At 43.0% G+C, this 24,243-nt stretch overlaps 1 protein-coding gene across 1 annotated transcript in view; it reads right to left on the bottom strand.

Moving 5' to 3' along the window:
• The window catches only part of SIAH3 (siah E3 ubiquitin protein ligase family member 3), a 161,383-nt gene extending 139,748 nt beyond the window's left edge, over positions 1 to 21,635 (bottom strand). Inside the window, exon 1 of the mRNA XM_073663845.1 lies at positions 21,231 to 21,635. Within this exon, the coding sequence (XP_073519946.1) occupies positions 21,231 to 21,485 (255 nt within the window). The 5' untranslated portion in view covers positions 21,486 to 21,635. The remainder of the gene's footprint in view (positions 1 to 21,230) is intronic.
• Positions 21,636 to 24,243: the final 2,608 nt, after the last annotated feature.

The raw sequence follows: 24,243 nt of genomic DNA, 5'->3' as shown, positions 1-24,243 counted from the left end.
CTGGGCGCGTGATATAACCCCGTCCACATCACTGATTGGCAGCTTTCTGTGTACACTTTACAGTGACAGGAAGCTGCCAATCAGTGGTGGGGGTGTAAGTACACAGAGCAGATGACTGGGAGGCACAGGACAGCTAGTCCTTTACTGATAAAACACTAATTTTATTGAAACAGCAACACACGGCCTATTAAGTGACACATTGCTGGAATCAGGGTCTCAACCCTTATATCATACTGCTCTCAGATAACAAACTAAATGCCTGCTGCCAGATTCACTTAAAGTAGTAAAATAACATTTTCTTATATTGCTTCTGATATTCCCCCCTAAATGTGACTTCGGACCCACAACTTTTCCTTTCTTTCCTCCAGCCTATATAAAATAGTTTCCAAAGTCTTCTAATGTTTTATGATTATGACACCCCCCTCCACCTCCACACAAACACTCACACACACTATTTTGTAGTCCAGCTTTGGATCTTTACTCTATTGTCTCAATATCTTTTTATAGAGGTGGTCTCCAATACTAAATGTGGTCTCAAAATCTCGCTCTCTGTGCAGCTTATACTTTTATCTAGTGTGAGCATTGTACTTTCTATACTGCATGGCCACACTATCAAACATACCTTACTTACTAAATTATCTTCTATTTATCCAGACCAAAGGCTAGTGGTACATCGCCTGTAACTAATCTCTCTTCACAATGCACACCATTAATAACAACACTCTGATATCTACCCAAAAGCCAACAGAAAATCCACTGAACTATCCAGGAATTATATTAAATATTCAATGACTTACCTAAAATGTTCTTTATGTGGAACTACTGAACTCCAGATCGACGATATTCAAGGCACTTTTCTGACACAGTCAAAGAAATCAATGAGGTTATTTTACCATGATCTGCCCTCAATAAAGCCTTGCTGTTAGGTCCAACAGTTGAAGGTTTTTAGACAATCCATTTTATTTTTTAGGAGAAATTACATTATATTTACAGCTTCGTATATACGGAGAAGTATCTCATAAGTATCCAAGAGCTCTTAATAATTACTTTATTATGTTTGAAGGATAGACAAGAAGTGGGAAAAGGAGGATGTATGTGTGATACAGATTCAACCAGTGGATGAAGAGCACTTACCGGGGTGGTCAGAAAATAACATTTCTTTTAATTCTAAATGTCTTTCTAATTAATGTCACATAATCTCATCTCTTTTCTAATATATGTTACTTGAAAAGTATGTATCGTTTACTCACCACACTAACTAATATTTTTTTTTACCTTTTTCCTGTTTGATGATTTGTTTGAGAATCCCTAGTGCATGCTGGGATACTGAAGCAAATTGTCATCACAGGGCAAAGGCTGCAGTCACAGCCACAGCCTCTGCCCCCACCTGGAAACAAAGCATCGTCAGTGACATCCATTTCAGGGGCTGGGCTAGTCCCTGCTCTACTGAAAATGCTTTTATTGTCAATTTCGACGGATGCTCAGTAAGATCTTTTCACTGTGCACAGTGACAGTGCGCTTGCTCGCCGTTTCTGATGAAAAGTGACGAGCCAGCAAATGAGTGACCTGTCAGTGTGCATAGTAAGGAGAAAACCCGGTATGCAGGAAAAGCAGTGACCAGCTCAGCAAGTGACGTCACTTCTCATCAAAGCTAGCGAGGGAGCGCACTGTCACCGCAGCTATCTTACAACCAGATTCTACTCAATATGGCTGCGTGCCCACGATGCGTTTTTTAAGCGTTTCCGCAGCGGCAAAAACGCTGCAGAAACGCTTCAAAAACGCATGGTAGAAGGCCTGCCATGTTCCCCAATGATAATCCGCATGTGCTGTGCACATGCTATGGAAATTTCCGCTGCGGATTATCATTGTGGAAACAAACGCAGCACTACCAATTATTTTGCGGAAGTGCTGCGTTTTCGCCGCCATTGATTTGCATTAGAACGTGCCAATTCCACAAGACTGCATCTGTACTTGCGTAATTGGCGCGTTCTAATGTGCGGATGGTACCTGGGTGTAGAGGAGAGGAGAGTCTCATCCACACCCAGGTACCATTAAAAAAGCTGTAAAAAAATAATAAAATAAAAATAAATGTATACTTACCTTCTGGCGGCCCACGCTTGCTTCCCGACACTTCGCGATGGAATGAAGGACCTGCGCTGACGTCAGAGTCATGTGACGGGTCACGCGACGCTGACGTCGGCAGGTCCTTCGCTGTACAAATCCAGTGTATAAATCCATGCTGTTTGCATGGATTTATATAGTGTGACCAAGTTGTCAAGCACTTTCCAAGTGATGCTAAAATCGCTTGGAAAGCGCTTGTCAACCCGCATGCGGAAATGCAAGTGAAGAACGCTTCACATCCGCATGTCCCTGGCAGGAAAACGCATGTACAATCCGCATGCGTTTTTTTCTGCCAGGGAGATGCAGAAACACTCAGGAAAAAATCCTGAGCATTTCTGCATTGTGGGCACATAGCCTATACGTCAGTATTGACAACTGACACATGATCAATAAATTAGGGACTAGCCAAGCTGCAGAAACGGATGTCACTAACAATGCTTAGTTTCAGGAAGAAGGCTGAGGCTGCGACAGTGAGCGGCAGCCCCCTGATGATGGCTCATTTGAGTATCACAGCTTGCAATGGGGGTTCGCAAACAAAGCCTCATCAAATAGGAAGAAGGTAAGAAGAAAAATTTTGGGAGAGAAAAAAGCAGATTTCTCTGATAAGATATATTACAAAGTTGCTTATTTTGATGTGTACTATTGATTTATGAAATAAAAATTAAAACATTGGTTACTCTTTAAGTATATTAGAAAAGTGATTAGCTCATGATATTAAATAGATAAACATTTAGGATTAGAATAAATGTTAATTTTGCACCGCCTTTTTAATGATGTGAGAGAGAAACATACTCTCACATCATCTACCGAATGGTAGATGTCTTCCGCTTTTGGAAACAGGAGAAGTATCCTGTTAATTGCACGTTTACTGTTTTCTATGTTGCATGCTGTATGTTTTATTTCCAGCCATTGATATTTTTACTAGTTGGTCAAATACAAAATCACACTTTACTAAAACAGAATGTGTTAGAATAATGATGATACAATTTAGCTTATTTGTCCTTGAAACTATTTAAAAATGCAATTGAAGCAGAAACACAATTTTTTATTCTGTTTATTACTTCAATAGTTCAGTAAAGTAATCATAGACAAATATAAAAAGGTCCAGTTTTATTTGTTAAAGAATTATTAATTTGTATCTTTCTGGAAACCTGAAGATTTCATATAACTTATTGTCTTGTTACTGTATGGAAGGGAGTCTGGAAGATCAGACGATACAGGGTTTGTTTGTGGTCTGTAACCATGGAGAAACATAGGTCTGGATATCAATTCCAGACACAAAATGGTAGCATATTTCTAATAAAGACAATTTAGAAAGTTCTTTCTTTAATTTAGAAGTACATCCCATTGGTAGTATAACTGCATGTAGCCATTAAAGTGGTAGCCATAGAAAGGGCAAATGCTTTTGCCATATAGTAAAACTAAATTATCAATGGCAAACAGAAGATAGGGGGGAGTTCTATTATGAATTTTAGATTGAGGTCCAGATACTTAAAGGCGCTCTCTAGCTCAAATTTCACAGTAAATACATAGTTATAATGTTTCTAGTCCCTCTTTGTAATATTTATTGGTGCTTGTTCCCATGATACCTAGCTCCCTTTTTATCTCTATAAAATAACTGGGGCTATTCTATGCACATTGGGGCAGATATATCATTGCTGTTCAGCATCCAGGCTGAATAAACTTAGAGGACGCAATCAGTAGTTGGTGCACGCGGTTTGTTAGATGTAGCGCACCTTTTGCACATGTTAGACTTGATTGACTTTATTCGAGAATCTTGCGTGTAAAAACTGGTGCTTGCCAGTAATGAATCTGGCGAATATTACAGCTAGACATAGTGGACACCTATTTTTTAGGAACTTTGGATTTTTTTTTAGGAACACCCTCAATGAGATTAATGAGGAAGTTAAAATTTACACTAAGGCTAATTTTTTTCAGATTTTTCTACAGAATACATGGCGGTCCACAGCTAAATCCACACCAAATTTTAAAAAATGTTGAACCATGGAAAACATGAAAAACACCTCAGATGCCAATTTGTTATGTTTTAGCCTGCAAAGTTTATATGCCAGCCCCAGTGCCTAACTTCCATCTGTGTTGACATATTGCAGCAAAAATTGGAAGCAAAGGTGAGTGTCATCTTTTTTTATTTATAAACAATCTGCTGAAGTCCAAAGGGAGATTAGTAGGAAAATGTACACAATTTGGTTTTTGATTCTCTGTGAATAGTTTGATGTGGAAAGTTTTCGCAAAAAAATTCACGAAATGTGAACACATACCTTAAATCTCCCTTCTACCTGCTCTTGGCTCATTTTTCTGAGGGATGGGGGCATCTCTCAGATTACCAAAGCATGGTGTGTATTGAGTAGTTTTAAAAGCTGGCAGCTATTTTTACTAAATAAGGAAAGAAGACTACCAACCATAAGAGCCATGCCAGACAGATTCAAACTTACAACACCAGATATTTTAACTATGCATTTTGAATTGTGAAGTTTTTATTGTGACCTGGAGGGTTGCTTTAAAGGGGTTCTACACTCTGACAAACTCTTCCTAAAAACTACATCCTCACCTCCCGCACTGGTGCTGTTCCAGTGATATCGGCAGCGGGTCTTCTGGGGCTCACATGACATTGGTATGCCACATGGGCACTGCAGCCAATCAGCTGCAATCACTAATGGGCCACTGCACTCTCACTTCCTTAGGACATCTGAGATTCATCCAAAGAACTTCCGCAGATAGTGTGGGCTCAGCAGCCCAACAGTGGCTGCTGATTAACTGCAGGGCTTACATGGCATGACACAAGCCCCGGGAGACCCACCGCCAACATTGCTGTAATGGCACCAGTGCGAGAGGAGAGTATAAGGTGTCTTTATTTTACATTGCGATATGTAGTATTCAAGAAGGGCCTGTTCGAGTTGTGAATAACCCCTTTTAATGCTCTTAACAAAAGGAGCATATAGTGAATAATAGGAAATCTATGCTTCTTGCATGAGTAAAAATTATCTAATGTATATTATTAAAAAAATTGCAATGAAAAGTAAATATATAAAGACTATTGAGTAGGGATGTAAATAATTCACATCCCTACTCACATTCACACACTACTGATTACTGATGTCACCACTCAGCACTGCATCCAGATGTAGCAGAGTCGGGGATTGTCGTGGGACGGATTTACAGTGGATCCCTAAGGTAATAAATGTATAGGTTGTAAATGGGGAAAAGAAGGTCAGGAAGTGTTTTGTACAATTAAAGGACTTTTCTCTGTTTGTTTATTACTTTCAACTGTGGGGTTAGTAATGGCGGTGTCTTATGGATACCTCTCCATTACTAATCCTTGGCTTGATGTCAGTGGATATTACACAGCTGACATCAACTCCAAAACCATTACACCGCTTGATAACGCACCAGGGCAAGCGGGAAGCGCCTAGGCTAAGGGCCAGAATTGGCACATCTAATGGATGTGCCATTTCTGGGTCAGCTGAGGGCTGGTGTTATTAGTCTGGGATGGGGCCAATATCCATGACCCCTTGCCAGCTTATTAATATCATCTCACAGCTGTCTCCCTAGTCTTTGCTGGTTATTAAAAATAGGGGGGACCCAACATCTTTTTTCCCCCTTTTTAATAACCAGTAAAGACTACACAGACAGCTGTGAGCTGACATTTGACATGGGTATATCAGGTTTGACAGACAGTCATTCTGGATCCGGCTGTAGAAGGTCGCTGCGCTTGGCATTGCAGACACCTTCTTGATCCTTTCATCTCTGTAGTGTAGTGGTATCCTTCTCTCGCTAGGACCCAGCAGTGATCTCCACCTTCTGCTGCTAATTGACACACCCTTGCTTGATATTTAAAAAGCCTCAGTGTCTCCAGAGAGAGACAGAACTATTTTCCTCTGTTTAGCACTGGAGCTATCGCTCGGCTATTTTCTTCTTAGAATTTCTTGGTGGATTGTTGTCGTCTTCTCTCTGGTGTCTTCTCAAAGCTAAGCGTATCCCCTTGACTGTTTGCCATGTTTGTCTTTAGTTGCAGTGGGGGCTGACTAGTGCTCACCCCTTCCCCTCCCTACCTAGGGCCTAGCTCTAGGGTCAGTTAGGTATCCAGCTCGGCGATAGGTGCGGAACCTATTTAGGTATGGTAGGGGAGTCAAGGTATTGTAAGATCTGTCTAGGGGTCTCCACTCTCCCTTTCCCTAGTTGTTGGGCTTTCCCCCTTTTGCCATCGTTGTACACTTGGTCCTCCCCTTACTTAGCGTGACAATACTAATAGCCTGGGAAGCTTCATGGATATTGGCCTCTTCCCAAAATAATAACACCAGCCCCCAGCTGTCTGCTTTTCCTTAGCTGGGTATTAAAAATAAGGGGGACCCCACACCATTTTTTTCTTTTATTTCTTTATTTATTAGCTAAATATATGTACAGTAAGCTACACATGCACTGCACTAATTATATATCTCACTTACATATTTCTTACTATCCACAGACGCCAGCTGGTCTCGCTGTCCTCTGTGAGACAGTGTAGGAACCACAGCAGTCCACGATACCCAGCGGCTGTGACCGGCAGTGACTATAGATGACAGCATAGGAACCGCGGGATGTTTGAAACCCTATTCACTTGAATGGGGTTCGGGTTTGGAATCAAGTTTGGGTACCGTTCTGGTAACCAATCCGAATATGACTTTGTGACACTTACTAATATATAGGTATTACAGGTTCTCCCCGCCTGTTCTCAATTTGGCTGCTAATAGAGCAGCAAGTGACCAGAGTTCATCAGCCTCCTCCCATGTTCAGTGTGTTTCTAGCGGAGGAGGTAGATGGGCAGGTCTGGTCACACACTCCCCCATAAACAGACATTTTGAAAATAGGACCGTTGTACAGTTTGTGAGGAGAACAAGTGCTAGAGGAGAACTTGTAATTTTTATATTTTAGTAATTGCCACAAAATCATGTAACCAATAAATTAAAATAAAGTGGATAAACCTCTTTAACTTCTACAGCCTTTTCATTTTCAACTTTTTATTGCAGTTTTTTCACAATCTAATATTTTTTTTTACACTTGAAAGAAGCATAGACTGCCTATTATTCACTATGTGCTCCTTTTGTAGGCTAAAAGCATTAAAGCAATCATCCCGAGCATAACAAAAGTTCACGATACATAATGTATAGTTAAAATACCTGGCACTCGCCTTTTGAATCTAACTTTTCATTAAACTGGAGATACATTTTGGATAAGTTTCCTATGGCATGTAAAAGAAAATTTTTACAAACATATTGAATACCCGCAACATTTCTTCGCTTGTCAAGTCATCCCTCAAGTTACATTATTATTTTCTTGACAACAATTATAAGGTAATATTGCAACTTGAGACTATAAATCTATGGAAAACAGTGAAGACTCTTAGTTAAAGGGGTATTCCCATCTACAAGATCCTATCCCAATATGTAGTGGGTATAATAATAATAATAGTATTAGCAAATACCTCCAAACAGAAATTTAGTATAGTTCTTCTGATTAGCTATGTTGCTTACCTCATGTAGGGCATTGCAGTAGCTTAAGTATTCATGGTTATGGCCACTCATATAATGACAGTTAGCTGTTAGCTGTTAGTATTTCCAGACCCACCAGACCCACAACTTCGGCAGCCCCCAAATCTAAGAAGCATCATTGTCAGAAGCTCCCTATCCTCTACAACAACTACAGGAAGCTATCCCTGCAACCAGAAAAAAGTGTAAAACCTGTTCATTTATAATAACCACAGACAAGATAAAGATCCCCAACTCACATCAGGACTACAAGATCTCAGGTACTTTCAGCTGCATCATATCTAATGTGGTGCACTTAATTCTATGTACCAAATGTGCAACTGGGGGTCTGTATGTGGGGGAGACAGGGCAAAAACTTAGAACAAGGATGAATTCTCATCGCCATACAATAAAAGAAAAAAAAATAGATCTACCTGTGGCCAAACATTTTTGTATCCCTGATAACAGCATCATGGACATGAAATTATAAAAGGTAACTTCAAATCTCAGAGAGACAGGAGGGTCTTGGAAAACAAACTAATGACTAGTGTTGAGCCACCCCCGTAGTGTTCGAGTTCGGTTCGGTTCGTCGAACACCCGTGTGTTCGCCGAACTGTTCGTCGAACTGTTCGTCGAACACCTTCGAACACCGTTAAAACCAATGGCAGGCAAACAAAATCACATAGAAACACATAGAAAACACCTTCAAAGGTGTCCAAAAGCTGACAAACTGCTCAGAAGACACAACTAACACATGGAAAAGTGACAAGTACATATAGTCATGCGAAAAGAAAAGAGGTGGAGGAGTAAAAGGAGGGGGAGACACCGATATAGGCATGTCATGCCCTTCTAAAATCCAAAAAGTGAGAAGCCGACACGTTCAGTCCGCTCCTGCCCGTGCCACCTCCGTGTCGCCGGGTTTGTGCCAGAGCCGCGGTGAACCCTGACGGCCAGCCCCCCTCTCCCAATACTGGTGCCTGTCCGCTGGTGGGTCGAGCGAGCCCCCCTGTGGTGGAGGCAACTCTAAGCTTTTTAATTTAAATTGTCTCTCTAATTTGAATAAATACACTTTAAATCCATTTACAAGGATCTATTGGAGGGCAAGTCTCATGCCAGCAGCCGCGTAATTCCAGCTCCAGTAGCGTCCACTAAAGCTGCTGCAGTTAAAAAGCTTTTATAAGGATCGAGCTCGGCTGTCCACCGCAAGGCATCCTACTGCTAGTCCGAGCCCCTATGCCTTGGGGTGCCTCCTGATGCTCTTCACTGAGTATCCCGTGGTCCCGAAGCATTTCCTTTGAAAAAATTAAGTGTCCAAACTACAGGTGGTGTAGCTTGCTTAACAGCCGGGATAATCCGCTGACTAGCAGACCCTGCTACTAGGCACAAAGTATTTCCTGGGCTAGATGCAGTTAAAAATTTGTAATTAGATACTCTCGTTGGATGCTGAGAAAGCATTCCATAGAGTCTCCTGGCACGCCATATATGATTCTCTTAAAAAGCTTGGGGTAGGGGTCTAGGGGACCCTTTTATAGCCAAAATCACGGCCCTGTATCGCAATACGTCACCTAGGCTGAAGATAAATGGAACTGTAGCACCCTGAGGGCTCGGTTGCTACAGAGGTATTGCATCTCACTCTCAGGTAAGGATGTAGTGTGGATCAGGACCCGACACCTGCATGCATTACACCACATTGCCGTGGGGCAGGGTGACCAATATGCCCCTGAGATGGGCACGACAGTCCCTGTCCCTGGCTGGAGTGGGGGGAGGGAACACTGAGGAAGGGGAACCCTGTAGTGCAGGAGCAGGGAGGATGCAGTTCCTGGGTGCATTGAGAAGGGAGTATAACAGGTGGGCACCATCTTAGTTCAGTGCAGAGAAGTCTGAGCAGAAGTGGCAGGGAGCAGGGGCTCTGCATGAGCTCTGCTCCGGAGGCGGGCCTAGTAACAGAGGCCCAGGCCTGGAAGAGGGAGAAGGAAGGAAGAGGAGCGGAGAAGGCTCCAGGAACGAGGAACGAAGGGATCTCAGGGGTGCGGACGGGCGAGTCGCCACCGCACGCCCGAATCCACCTGCATGGAGGGGTCAGGCCAAAGGGGGAGACCGGTCCCCGAAACTAGTGGAGGCAGGAAACGACCCTCAGCTAGAAACAGGAGGCTGTGACATTTTATGTGGCGCAGCCCCTCGCTACACCCGCTAGGAAGGCACCACATAGGGTCAGGGAAACTGGCGCCAAGTTTACCAAGAGGAGGCCCGAGGCAGCCGGACAGAAGGGTTGGTAAGAAAGGCCAGACAAAGGACACACAAAGGGGGTCCTGTGAAGCACTCCAAAGTTATCTGGGAGTTGTCTGAGCCCCTCACCTGGTGAGTACAGTACGAAGTGGGCAGCCGTTACCTGCAGTCGTGGTCTGGATAATAAGAACTGTGAGTAAAGGCCCTGGACTGCATCACTGACTCCGTGTCGTTACTGCTGCTGCCCTGCACCATCACCCCCATCCTCCGCATACACTGCCCTGAGGCTATACTCCTCCCGTGGGGAGTTATGCTACGCTCTGCTGCACCCACAACACCAGCCTCAGCGGTCTGCCCTGGAGCGGCGGTTCACTCTGACCGCAATCCACGGGTGGCGTAGTCGGACATTTAAACATCAAAACCACATAAATTGTTCCGCCACTGGTTTGACCGCCCTGAGCCACGGAACCGGGTCGCCGCCACGTAGACTACAACCACCAGCATCCACCAAAAAGGGTCCGGCTCCGGGTGTCCCAAGGCCCAGGGGGTGCGTCAGAACATTTTCATCACCTTTCACAATCACCAATGGGACAAGGCAGGGATGTCCTCTGTCCCCTCTCTTATACATCCTAGTGACGGAGCACCTGCTCTCATCAATTCGCCATAACCCCAATATTAGGTGGATTGAGGTGGGAGGCACCGAGTACAAGTGCTCTCTATTTGCTGATGATGTCCTAGTATATATCACTCAATCACAAATATCCATCCATGCTGTTATGGCTGAAATAGATCACTTTGTTACATGGTCAAATTTTAAAATCAATGCAGCGAAGTCTGAGGCCCTCGATGTCTCCCTCCCCAAATCCATATAGGATTCCATCCAGTCCAACTTTCCCTTTGCCTGGCCCTCACAGGGTATCAAATACTTAGGAATTCCTATTCATAGACACCTCTCCCATCTATGTTATCTTAATTTTGGGCCCTTTATTGAACAACTCCATACAGACCACGGTTGGTAAGTTAGAACTGTAAGATTCACTACGTGAACCACTGGTGTTTTGTGGAAAAGCACATGTACACTGTGTTCCAAATTATTATGCAAAAAGTGTTTAGGAGTGATAAGGGAAGAATTTGTTTGTTTGTCAGTTAAACTCATTGATGGTGATGTGTGTCAGGGCTCTTTATATCACTGTAAGCAATTGCAGACACCTGTGCTAATTAGTTTGGCAGGTGTGTCCAATGAAAGGCAAGACTACTTAAGAAGGCTGTCTCACATTATTAAGCAGCATACATTTTCTGCCAAAATGGGAAAGAAAAAGGATGTGTCGGCTGCTGAGAAGCAACAAATTGTGGAGTGTTTAGGTCAAGGCATGACTACAATCAACATTGTGCGATGATCAGGATGAAGTGTCTTGGCAATCAAGAAGTATGTAGCTGATTCACAGTACACACGTGTGCGTGCTGATAAGGGCAAATTGAGGACTCTTTCCTACAGGCAATTACGTCAGGTTGAAAGAGCAGCGGCAAAAAAGCCTTGTCATAGCAGCAGACAAGTTTTTGAAGCTGCTTGTGCCTCCAACGTCCCCCGAACAACAAGATGCAGGGTCCTTCAGAGGTTTGCAGCTGTGCATACGCCATCCTGTCGACCTCCTCTATCCACTTCACACAAGCAGAAACGGCTCCAGTGGGCCAAACATTACATGAAGACTGATTTCAAAACTGTTTTGTTCACGGATGAGTGCTGTGCAGCGCTCGATGGTCCAGATGGATGGAGTGGAGGATGGCTGGTTGATGGACACCCCACGCAAACACGGCTACAGCGCCAACAAGGAGGAGGTGGAGTAATGTTTTGGGCTGGAATCATGGGGAGAGAGATTGTCGGCCCCTTTAGGATCCCTGAAGGCGCTAAAGATGAACTCCATAATGTATGTGGATTTTCTCAAACAGCACTTCCTGCCATGGTTCAAGAAGAAGAACCGTGTATTTCACAGCAAGATCATTTTTCTGCATGATAATGCACCATCTCATGCTGCACATAAAACATCTGCATCTCTGGCTGATATGGGCATAAAAGGGGACAAACTTATGGTGTGACCCCCATGCTCCCCTGACCTCTACCCCATTCAGAACCTTTGGAGCATCATTAAAAGGAGTGTCTATGATGGCGGGAGGCAGTTCACATCTAAGCAACAGCTCTGGGAGGGTATTCTGTCCTCATGCAAAACAATTGAAGCAGAAACCATCCAAAACCTGACAAATTCAATGGAGAGAGTTCAGAAGCTCCTTTCGAACAAGGGGTCCTATGTGAAAATGTAATATCACCTAGAATAAAGTTTTGAGTTGAAAACTGTTTGATTTCAGTTTCTAACAACCTGCTAATGCTTATAATTTGAAAAATGACCATTTTTTTGGTCTTTATTAAAATGAAAAGGTTGATCGAAAAGTTTGGGGGATCTAAGAGTGTGGCAACCCAGTAGTCATGATTACTTCGAATTTTGACAATATGAGGGTCATGCTGCAGGTAGTGCAGCAAGAAGGCACTTATGTGTCTTGCGCATCTCGGAGCCCCAAAATTATTTTCCGGGCTAGATGCAGCTAAAAATTATTATTAATTTTAAATCTGGTGAAGCTTTAGTATAGATGGCCTAATAGGATCAGTGCTGCACACTGCTACAAAGCCCAAATTATTTTCCAGTCAAGATACAGATAAACATGATTAGTAATTTTAAATCTGGTGGAGCTTATTATAGATGGCCTAATAGAATCAGTGCTGCACACTGCTACAAAGCTCAAATTATTTTCCAGCCAAGATACAGATAAACATGATTAGTAATTTGAAAGATTAAAACGGTTGGTAGGGTGATTTTAACCAATCATCAAGCTTTTACTCTCCCCAGGATGACACAGGGGTAGAAAAGTCGTTTCGGATCCATGATTTGTTCATCTTTATGAACGTGAGTCTGTCTACATTATCAGTGGAGAGCCACGTGCGCTTATCTGTGAGCACACCACCAGCAGCGCTGAACACACGTTCAGACAGAACGCTGGCTGCGGGGCATGACAAGATCTCCAAGGTGTAAGTGGCTAGCTCCGGCCATTTATCCAGATTGGAAGCCCAAAAAGAGCAAGGGTCCAGTGACACAGTCATGGCTTCAATGTTTACTTGGAGATACTCCTGTACCATCGTCTCTAGGCGTTGACTATGTGTCAGACTTCTTGTCTCCTGTGGCCTTGCAAAGGATGGGCTAAAAAAGTGGTGAAATGATTCCGCAAAATTGATGTTACCAGCAGATACTGTGGTTCTGTTACGGTTTGAGTGCTGAACACTTGACGGTCCCACGGTTGGCAAGTTGGAACTGTGAGATTCATTACGTGCACCACTGGTATTTTGTGGAGAAGCACATGTAAGATTCTGCAACAGTCTCTGCTGATACTCCTGCATGCGTGCATCCCTTTCTATGGCAGGAATAATTTCTGCAAATTTACTTTTGTACCGGGGATCTAACAGTGTGGCAACCCAGTAGTCAGGATTATTTCTAATTCTCACAATTCGAGGGTCATGTTGCAGGTAGTGCAGCAAGAAGGCACTCATGTGTGTTGCGCATCCAGGAGCACCAAGTCCCTGTTGTGTTGGTGGCGAGGTAACAATCATGCTTCCTTCCTCTGTCCTCTCCCCCAAACCTCGCACAACAGAAATGTGATCAAGGTCTCCCTCATCTGATGAGTCTTCCATCAGTTCGTCCTCCACTTCTTCCTGGGCTCCTGCACCTTCCTCACTAGTTTGGCTGCTACCATGCGCCCTGGTAAAACCATCTCCCCCACCCTCACATGCCTGCCGCCTTGGTGCTGCCGACCGTCTGGACCTTGCAGATGTTAGCCCTTCCGCATACAACTCCTCCTCCTCTACTTCCTCAACCTCCACTTGTGCCACCACCTGACTCCGAATTCTGTTTAACATGTGCTCCAGCATGTAAATCACCGGAATAGTCATGCTGATAATGGCATCGTCAGCACTAAACATCTTCGTCGCCATTTCAAAACTGTGCAGAAGGGTGCATAGGTCCCTGATCTGAGACCACTCCTCCAGCGTGATTTGCCCCACCTCTGGATCTCGTTGGCCCAGGCTATACGTCAGAACGTATTGCACCAGGGCTTGTCGGTGCTGCCACAGTCGCTGCAACATGTGCAGAGTTGAATTCCACCGGGTAGGCACATCGCATTTTAGCCGGTGAAGTGGCAGGCCCAACGACTTCTGTAGAGATGTAAGTCGCTGAGCTGCGGGATGCGAACGGCGAAAGTGAGCACACAGCGACCGTGCCCTCTGCAGAAGGCCATCTAGTCTGGGATAGTGGGCTAAAAATTGCTGGACAACCAGGTTCAACACGTGAGCCATACAAGGCACGTGTGTGACATTGCCCCGGCGAAGGGCCGCACCCAGGTTTGCAGCATTGTCGCACACGGCCTTCCCTGGTTTCAGGTCCAGTGGAGACAACCATTCATGAAGTTGGTTCTCCAGAGCTGACCACAACTCCTCAGCTGTGTGACTCACATTTCCCAGACATTTCAATGTAAAAACCGCCTGATGACGTTGAGCCCTACTGCCAGCATAGTAAGGAGGTGTGCAGGATCCCTTCTGCGCAGTTAGAAAGCTTGTGGCATGACCAGACAGGCTTTGGGTGCAGGTGGAAGACCGAGAGGAGGTTGAGGAGGCAGAAGCAGTGGAGGAACTTTGACATAAAGAGGATTGACGCACAACTCGTGGGGACGGCAAGACTTGGACAGCAGCCCCTTGTCCTGCTGTCACCATAGTTACCCAGTGCCCAGTCAGCGACATGTAATGCCCCTGTCCATGCCTACTCGTCCAAGTGTCTGTGGTGAAATGCACCCTGTCACACACAGAGTTTCTCAAAGAAGCGGTGATGTTGTGTGCGACATGCTGGTGGAGCGCAGGCACACCTTTCTTTGAGAAGTAGTGCCGACTGGACATCTGGTACTGGGGCACTGCGACGGACATAAGGTCTCGAAAATCCTCTGTGTCCACCAGGAGGAAAGGCAGCATTTCTGTAGCCAAGAACTTGCAGATGGTGAAATTCAACCTCTTAGCTTTCTCATGGCTAGGAGGAAATGGTCTTTTACTTGTCCACATCTGAGGGACCGAGGGCTGGCTATTGTGCTTAGACGGGGTTGATAAGGGTGTCCCCGGCAAACTGCTGGTCTGTGAGGAAGATGCAGGCGGACATGTTAGGTTGCCTTGATCCAAAGGTGGTGCTATCGATGTCGGACAGCGCTCAACACCAGCTGGTGTTACCACCTCCAAAGAAAATGATGACCTGCCAATCACGCTGGCTGTTGCGGGTAAAGAGGTGGCAGGTCTGCGCCCCAAAACAGGTGTGACTGCTGTCCCCCCAGTCACAGAGGATGAAGAGGCCGCGGATGCACAAGATATGGCAGACGGTGGTTGGCCCGGCCGGCTAGGTCGCATTGTAGCACACTGAGCTTCCCACTGCAACTTATGCTTCATGTCCATGTGCCGGTTCATGCATGAAGTACTCAAACTATGTATTTTTTGGCCTCTACTTAGCTTTTGCTGACAAATGTTACAGATAACACGAGTTGGGTCATCTTTATCGATCTGAAAAAATGCCCAGGCTATGCAAGGCTTAGCACCCATGCGACCTGAAGAGCCACCACGACTTGTGGTGAGAGGCAGAGTTGTGTTTGAGGACGCAGTTGTTGACGTGCTTCCAGTACTACGTCTCTGTCCAGGAAGGCGCAACCTGACCTCGTCGTCACTAGCATCTTCCTCCACCTCCTCTGCTGACCTCATCTCTTGGCTGACTGTGGGTTGACAGTAAGTGGGATCTCCAACCTCATCATCATCACCCTGTGCGTTATCACACCCGTCGTCCTCAGAGCCAACCTGTTCCTGCCCTGACAAAAAACTAAAGTTGTCGCTCCAGTCAGGTATTTGAGTCTTATCATCGTCTTCCTCATTGTCTCCACCAACAGGAGTTACAGTTTGGGAATGAGGGTCTACATTATGGTCAGAACCTTCTGCGTCTGGTCCTGGATCCGACTCATAAAGATTCTGGGCATCAGTGCAGATCATTTCCTCGTCTGGATTCACAGAAGCGCTGGAGTCGACCTCTGATTCCCAGGCTATAGTATGAGTAAACAGCTCTGCAGACTCAACCATCTGTTCTACCTCATACTCAGACGGGCAGCTGGAGATTTGGGAGCTGTGAGGAAGCTAGTGCGATTGGGGTGACACCTTTGAGGACTGGAGTATTTGTGATGTTGAAGTTGATGTGGAGGAGAGCCCACTTAAAGGAGCACTTGATATCCGTTGAAGCACCTGCTGTTTTTGTGCCTCATCTGGAATTTGTAGCGATTGGTGTGGCCGTAAGAAAGGGATCTTATCACATTGTCCGCTAAAAGAAGTAGACATTTTAGTTTGGCTGGAAGATGGTCTTTCTTCTGCAGATGTTACTGTTGCTTTAACACCTACCCCACGGACACAACCTTTTTTCCCCTTCCCAACACGCCTATTCCCCTTTCCACCAGCAGCAGGCCTTTTTCCACTCATTTTGGTGGTTAACTAATTAACAACTCTGGAGTTGTTTGCACAAAAAAACAATGGATGGGAACCGAGCAGAGCTGAGTGGCCAAACTGTGGTATTAGGCCAAAACTATTGGCTGGGTTAGATGCAGAAAAAAATTATATTCAATTTGCAACCTGATGGAGGTCAGTATAGATGGACTAATAGAGAAAGTCCCACACACTGCTAGAAGGCCAAATATTTTTTCAGAGCTAGATGCAGAAAAAAATATATTCAGTTTGCAACCTGATGGAGGTCTGTATAGATGGATTAATAGAACAAGTCCCACACACAGCTAGAAGCCCAATATTTTTTCAGAGGTAGATGCAGAAAAAATATATTCAGTTTGCAACCTGATGGAGGTCAGTATAGATGGACTAATACAACAAGTCCCACACACAGCTAGAAGCCCAATATTTTTTCAGAGGTAGATGCAGAAAAAAATATATTCAGTTTGCAACCTGATGGAGGTCTGTATAGATGGATTAATAGAACAAGTCCCACACACAGCTAGAAGCCCAATATTTTTTCAGAGGTAGATGCAGAAAAAAATATATTCAATTTGCAACCTGATGGAGGTCAGTATAGATGGACTAATACAACAAGTCCCACACACAGCTAGAAGCCCAATATTTTTTCAGAGGTAGATGCAGAAAAAAATATATTCAGTTTGCAACCTGATGGAGGTCTGTATAGATGGATTAATAGAACAAGTCCCACACACAGCTAGAAGCCCAATATTTTTTCAGAGCTAGATGCAGAAAAAAATTATATTCAATTTGCAACCTGATGGAGGTCAGTATAGATGGACTAATAGAATGATGCTATGCCTAAAAGATTTTACTTCACTAGGTGCAGTAAAAAAAATTGGTATTCTATACACAGGTGGTATATCTTGCAACACAGATAGGCTACTCCACTGACTAACACACTCTGCAATAGGCCAAAAAGGATTAGCTTTGCTAGATTCAGCCAAATGCTGTGAAAAAAACTTGCACAGCACTGGCACAGACCTGCCTGGCAAAAACTGATAGGAACTGATGTAACCTAGTCCTGAAAAGGACTCCAATTACAATTAGTCTTTACTCCCACAATCTATCTATTTAAGAGCACAGACCTGCCTGATAAAAGTCTTAGGAAATGCTGTAACCTAGTCCTTAAAAGGACTGCAATCACAACTATTCCCTACTCCCAAGCTATCTGTAGATTTGTGCGAAAATTGGCTTGAAATTAACAAGGTATAGCGCACACAGCAACAGCGGTGCCGTCTAACACGCAGCTGCAGCAGTGAGAAAATGGTGGCGACGGGGAAAATGGCTTGGTCTTATAGGGCAAGGACATGTGACATACACTGCCAATGACACATGCCCTTGCTTGTGTGAAAAAAAGCACTTCGCTCCGTGTGTGCGCTGCTGATAGGCTGACAGATTGCACCTCCCCACTGTAAATGCGGGAAAGAGGAAAAAAAATGGAAATCTTCATTGTTCCTGCAGAGATCCATCCCCTGCCCCTCCCCCCACCCCGCTGTACACTCAAACTGCGTATTAACATTAATTTTCATCATTACTGAGAAAAAATCCAGTTATGATTTTGGTGCACGAACAGTTATCGAACATAACCTCGAACAGCCGAATTTTTCTCAAATTGTTCGTGTTCGCCGAACGGCTCGAACACCGCCCAAAACAGCTCGAATTTGAGATTGGCGAACAGTTCGAGTAGAACAACACTCATCTCTACTAATGACAACCTTTGACACACTCAGTGCAGGAATGAATGTATTGCATGGATTTATGTCTTTCTATATCAACTAAGTATTAAGATTTGAGAGTCCTCAGTGGTTGATACCTTTTAATGGCTAACTGAAAAGATGGTAACAAATTGCAAGCTTTTGAGACTACTGAGGTCTCGTCATCAGGCATATCAACTAAGGAATATGCTTCTCAGACCTTGTGGGGGCATCATAACCATGGACTAGACTTCAATCACAGGGCAATAAAACTTTCACACTCCTTATCTATGAACTGCTCCAATATTTACGGCCACAAATGTTTATCCCTCTCCCATAATGATAGTTCTGCTTCACGTCACTTGTGTCATCTGTTACATTATTTCTGTGTCTTGTTGTGACTCTTCAGATTTTGTGGTATACTATGCCTGATGAAGAGACCTGAGTAGTCTCGAAAGCTTGCAATTTGTTACCATCTTTTCAATTAGACATTAAAAGGTATCAACCTCTGAGGACTCTAAAATCTAAATATTTTTCTATCTACTGGTTAGCACGGTACAAAGATATATATTTTTCCTGTATGGAAATAGCTTAGAAATTCCCAGTCTGAGAGGCTCACGAAAAAGCCCTCAAAAACATTTGTCTATCTGTTATATTCTTGAATAAAGTATGAATTAGCACTACACATACCTGATAAATCTCAGAGCTTCTAACTTTTTGATCAAGCTTAGCTCGCTCAGTAGGCTTGTGTTATTAATAGATGCAAAATACATAATATAAATTATCTGCCTGTCACAGCTTAGATCTTATATAATGACCAAGGAACATCAGAGAAGCTCAACCTTTTAAAAAAATGGGAAAAACTGTGGTGTAAAAGAGAAAATAATATGAGTGATTAAATACACCCAAGCCTTTATTTAATTTATTTATTTATTGTTAACACTTGCCATGCTTGACAACATGCACTGTCCATAGGTCAAGTTCTCATTGACCCAAGTTCTTGGTATGTATGGAAATACCTTAAGGACAAACGTGCCTCCGAAAATTTCATTTATTTCAACCTATTAGACCAGAATGAGCAAAGATAAAGTCTAATCAGTTGCCATGGATGCTTTTACAATCACACAGTTATATATGTAGAAGAATCACTATACATATTAGTCCATTCTGGACAGAATGAACATAAGATTGGCAATTGAGTATGATTAAATGACTCTGTAGTGTTTTAAGCTCATGCAGATTCATTTAGTGGAAAAAATTCTAGCAATGGGCACAATTGCATAATTAAGATATGGTGCATGAGAACATCAAGCAATTTGAAGCTTTTAATTCTAGAAAATCACATCTAATAGACTGTTTTAAGGCCCCAAACAAAAAGGACCTGTCAGAGCAGCTCTTTGTTATAGACTGATTGTAGCACATTTCTTCATCCCACATCTCTTTGTTTACATCTCTACCTGCTTCCCACACATTGGCTCTCTCACTAAACTACAGAATGAGATATATATAGCAGCTAAGTTGCTGATACAGATTTCTGCCATGGCTTCACAATTAATAATACCCATAAAGAGAATCAAAACAGTTGCTGACTCCATCCATGCAACTAAACAGTGTGAACCATGAAATGTTTTGTTTACATCTGTATATTGCAGCGCAGTTAGATACCGTTACCTGACAATTTAATGTAAGGGAGCAACTTGAATAAAAGGGGTAATAAGAGCATTTATAAACTATACAGACTAATAAAAAGTCAGTCCATGGCAAATGTTTAACACAGAATAGTTATGTGCTGCACTATATTAAACTGCACAGCATACATAAATAGTAATAAATTGTCATACCTGACCTGTAGTAACATTAGTCTATTATATACCTCATTCTCACTCACATAAACCTAAATTACACATATAGCCACAATTTTACTCTTAGAACCTCTCTAATGACTGAAAGTCCAAGTTCAAGATATCTAAGTAGATAGATAGACATAGATAGACAGACAAATACATAGATAAATGTTAGATAAACAGACACATACATAGACAAGCAATAGATAGATAGACATATATAGATAGATATATACATAGATAGATAAACAGACATATAGATGGACAGATAGAGAAAGATAAACAAACATCATATAGATTGACAGATATAGACATAGATTGATAGATAGCAGACAGATAAATATGAGATAGATAATTGACTGATAAATAAGACATAGATAGACAGACTGATAACTAGATAGATAGATATAAATATAGATAGATAAAAAAGATAGATAGATCTTTCTATAGAAAGAAAGTTGGGGCATTTCTCCAGCTACTATACTTCACACTGATGATATCTGTTCTGTTTCAGCACCACCAGCCATGGACAGCGCTCGCTTCTACTTTCTGACTGGTTCACAGCTACAGTACATAGTATGGTAAGAGTACAATAATATGGTAACAGTATAATAATATAGTAATACTACAATAATATGGTACCAGTACAATAATACCTTTAGTATCAGTTTAGATAAGTACTATCAGATGCTATCACCAGTTGAACATAGGAAGTATGGTGATAACATTGTAGCTGACTACAGGTAATCAGTACTGCATGTCCACATTGTACTTGTATCTGCACACTATGTATCACTATTACCTACAACCAGTGTAAACTTATTTTGAGAGGCATCAACTCCCTGCTTTAGCCCTGTGCTCTGTACACTCTCCTGGGTGTCACTGTCCCCGATCAGCAGCGATCAGCAGAGGGGCATCTGTACAGGCAATGGAAACCTTCTCTCTCCTTCACATCAAAGAACATGAGCGGAATTGCTTTCCCAGCTTACAAACCCATTTGCCCCGCAGTTGTAGTTTACATGCAAATTAAATTATGAATCCTATTATGAATGCTCTGAAAAAGCCCTTCTTACATAATGCACTGGCAGAGCAGCCGAGCAGGGAGAAGCAAGGAATGGAGAGAACTGCTGAGCAGAAGGGAAGGAAATATTCAAGTGCAGCGGCTAGTAAAGGGGGTCCAGGGTAGACTCACCTTTGAGTTTTGTGTTGGGGTGACCACACAGACCAGTTGTCCAGCTGAGGAGAAGACTCTCTTTGCCTGATAATGCTGAAACCTTAGGTGAATAAGATCTAACACTGCCCCAAAGCACTGAGTAAAGAAAAGCATCACAACAACTTTCTGCCTCTTCCCCCTGCCTTGTTCAGGGCTGTGGATAGAGAGGAGCCTGTCAGTCCTGGAGAGGAGTGTAGCCTTGTGTGAGCCCCACACTCCTGCACTGACTAGCATGCCTTCATATTTATCATCAAAATAAGATGCTTAGAATCTTGCAGCAGTGTGCTAACCAATGGAGAGAGCAGGAATGCTATCCTTGAGGAGTGGAGGCAGCCAATAACAGATGCCTCCCCCTACTGAAGCTCCCTGATGAATAGAGGTAGTGCTGGGGAATGTACTATAGCACATTACCATACATCAGCGCATCACATTAATCTTCCCATTACAGACTAGCCTACCCAGTGTAACACACAAGCCTGCAAAAATTGATTGCTTAATGTCTTAATTTATTAATTGACTCACTTCACTCTCTCAGCTCTCTTTAGCATCAGTAGGAGAGAAAAAAAATCACCCATAAAGAAGTCAGTGAAAGTTAAAGAGCAGCTCAGCTGTGGTTTCCCCTCCTTCCAAGCAGCTGTTGTGCTACTATTAATGTGCAGGATGGGAATTCTATAGGAGCTGTTAAATAAGATTTACATAGAGTGCACTGGGGTGATCTTCATGATGACCTGCCAGTCTCTGGTGCTGGAGAAAATGCAGCCCAAGCACAGACAAGGGCACTGGAATAATATGCAGGGAGCATAGCAACATCTAATGTACAGTTGTGCATCTAAAAATAGCCCTGGCATGATAAGTGATTAATGCATGAACACAGAGAACTGAAAGTCACCAGGAGAGGAGAGGGGTCTTGTAACTGCAATAGGCACGCTGCTGATCTGCATGTTGGCAAGCAACGAAAAACTGTGCAGGATCTAGACAAGGAAGGATGGGTAAGGGTGGCAGATAGCAGAAACTCATCAATAATTATTCTAAATGTTCTCTAGCTTTAATTTGAGGACTTATGCAGTGTTCGATTGCTACATAAGACCTAGTAAATGTCCTCCTATTTCACATCCATGTTCTGGAAATAGTATGAAGCTGTTTGCTCGGTGCTGTGCATGTGAGGAGTAGTTAAAGGGGTTGTCTGGTCTAAAACGACAAGTCTGCAGTCACTCTATGTGACTGTAGACTTGTGAATCGTCCCAGCGCAGGCACTGCACGCCGTGATGACTCGCCGAAAACAGTCTAGTCTGGTTCTGGCCAGGAGGGTGTATATCACATACTTGTAGTTACGTGATTGCTGTTCCCACCGAATCCTCGAGGAATGCAGTGTGTGCACTGGGACGATTCACAAGTCTGCAGGCACAATGTCATTTTCAACACTTTTCAAGATAATCTGTCATTCAATCCATGCTGCCTAAACCACGGACAGCATGAATCAGATCCTGGCTGCACTATTACAGCTAGGTATACCCCTCTGCAGCAGCTCAGAAAAAGAAGATCCAGCCGGGGACCATAGAGACAAGACTAGTCCGGCACCATCCACAACCTGCTTCTCCTAGCGCTGCTGCAGGTGATTGACAGGTCTCTCTCAAAGCAAGAGACCTGTCAATCACCTGTGAAAAGTCGACTGAGGCAGCACAGGGACTAGTCTCTTAATTAATGGATGCAATAATATCTAATATGTCTATTTTTATTTTTTAAATGTACTTATTTTTAATGGAGGAAAAGGGAAGGTTATTTGAATGTTTCTATTATTTTTATATATTTTATTCTTATTTTTTAGTTCTTTCAGGAGACTTGAACTTGGTTATTTATACTATATATTGCAATACTACACTATTACAGTATGCAGTGAAAATCCCGGTCTCCTTTGAAGCTCAATGTGTAGCTGAGTTTTATAGGGGTACCAAGATGGCAGCAGCGGTGGTGTTCAGCAGGCCCTCAGCTGCCATGGTAGCCCATCGTTGCCCCCCAATTGAATTGTGGGGAGCCGATGCGAGCCGGTGTGCACTAGCAGGACGTATTCCATTAAGGGCTCGTGCACACAACCGTAAAAATCGGACAAGTGCTATCAGTCATTTTGTTTGGTAGCACTCATTCCCATATTATTCTATGGGGTCGTGCACATGTCCAATTTTTCTCTCGGACAAAGTTGGTCCAAGGAAAAAAATGGCAGCATGTACAATTTGCATCCGATTAGCACACCACACTAGGCCTTTCATGTCTATGGGTCAATGGAAAAAAAATCTGGCCGCACTCAAATGACATCCAAGTGCGTTCCAATTTTCTCGGACAGACTGAAATGAAAAGATGGAGAATTTTTTTTCCTCCTCATCCGAGAAAATCATATCACACTCTGATCACATTATAATCAGAGTGTGATTAGCATAATCGGACCGATTTTCTCAGATGAGAGAAAAACAGTTGTGTGACCAAGTCTGAAATGTTGCGACATTTAAATGGTTAACAGCCGCTGTCAGACACGTGCCTGCTTATTTAATTTAGTCAGAAAACTGTATTTTGCAGGTCAGCATAATTATGAAAATACCAAATTCAGATTGGTTTTTTTTTTTATATTTTAAAGCTTGTAATAAAAGAAAAACTTTTGGGACCCGTAACTTATTTATTAGCTCATATTTTTCTGTCAATAGATGTGTGAGAAGTCATGTTTTTTAGTTGTACCATTTTGTGGTAAATATGAAGTTTTTATGACTTTTTATTTTATTTAGCTGTAGGGAAAGTAAGAAGACTGAAGAACAGCCATTCTGGCATTTTCCTTTCTATTTTTTGTATGGTGTTCACTGTGCCGGATAAATAATCCTATAATGTTTACGATTGGAGATACGCATTATATATTTTTTATCGTATTTTTTCTTTCTAGAAGAAGTTAAGATATTTTGGTATTGTTTTGTCTACTTTCATTTTCTTAACAATTTTTGACATTTATTTT

The sequence above is a fragment of the Phyllobates terribilis genome, unplaced genomic scaffold (assembly GCF_046119375.1).
Source record: "Phyllobates terribilis strain yellow unplaced genomic scaffold, ASM4611937v1 Scaffold_2__4_contigs__length_985480577, whole genome shotgun sequence".
NCBI classification, from domain to species: Eukaryota; Metazoa; Chordata; class Amphibia; order Anura; family Dendrobatidae; genus Phyllobates; species Phyllobates terribilis.
The sequence above is the reverse complement of the archived record's forward strand: the minus strand, read 5'-3'. Positions and strand labels throughout refer to the sequence as shown.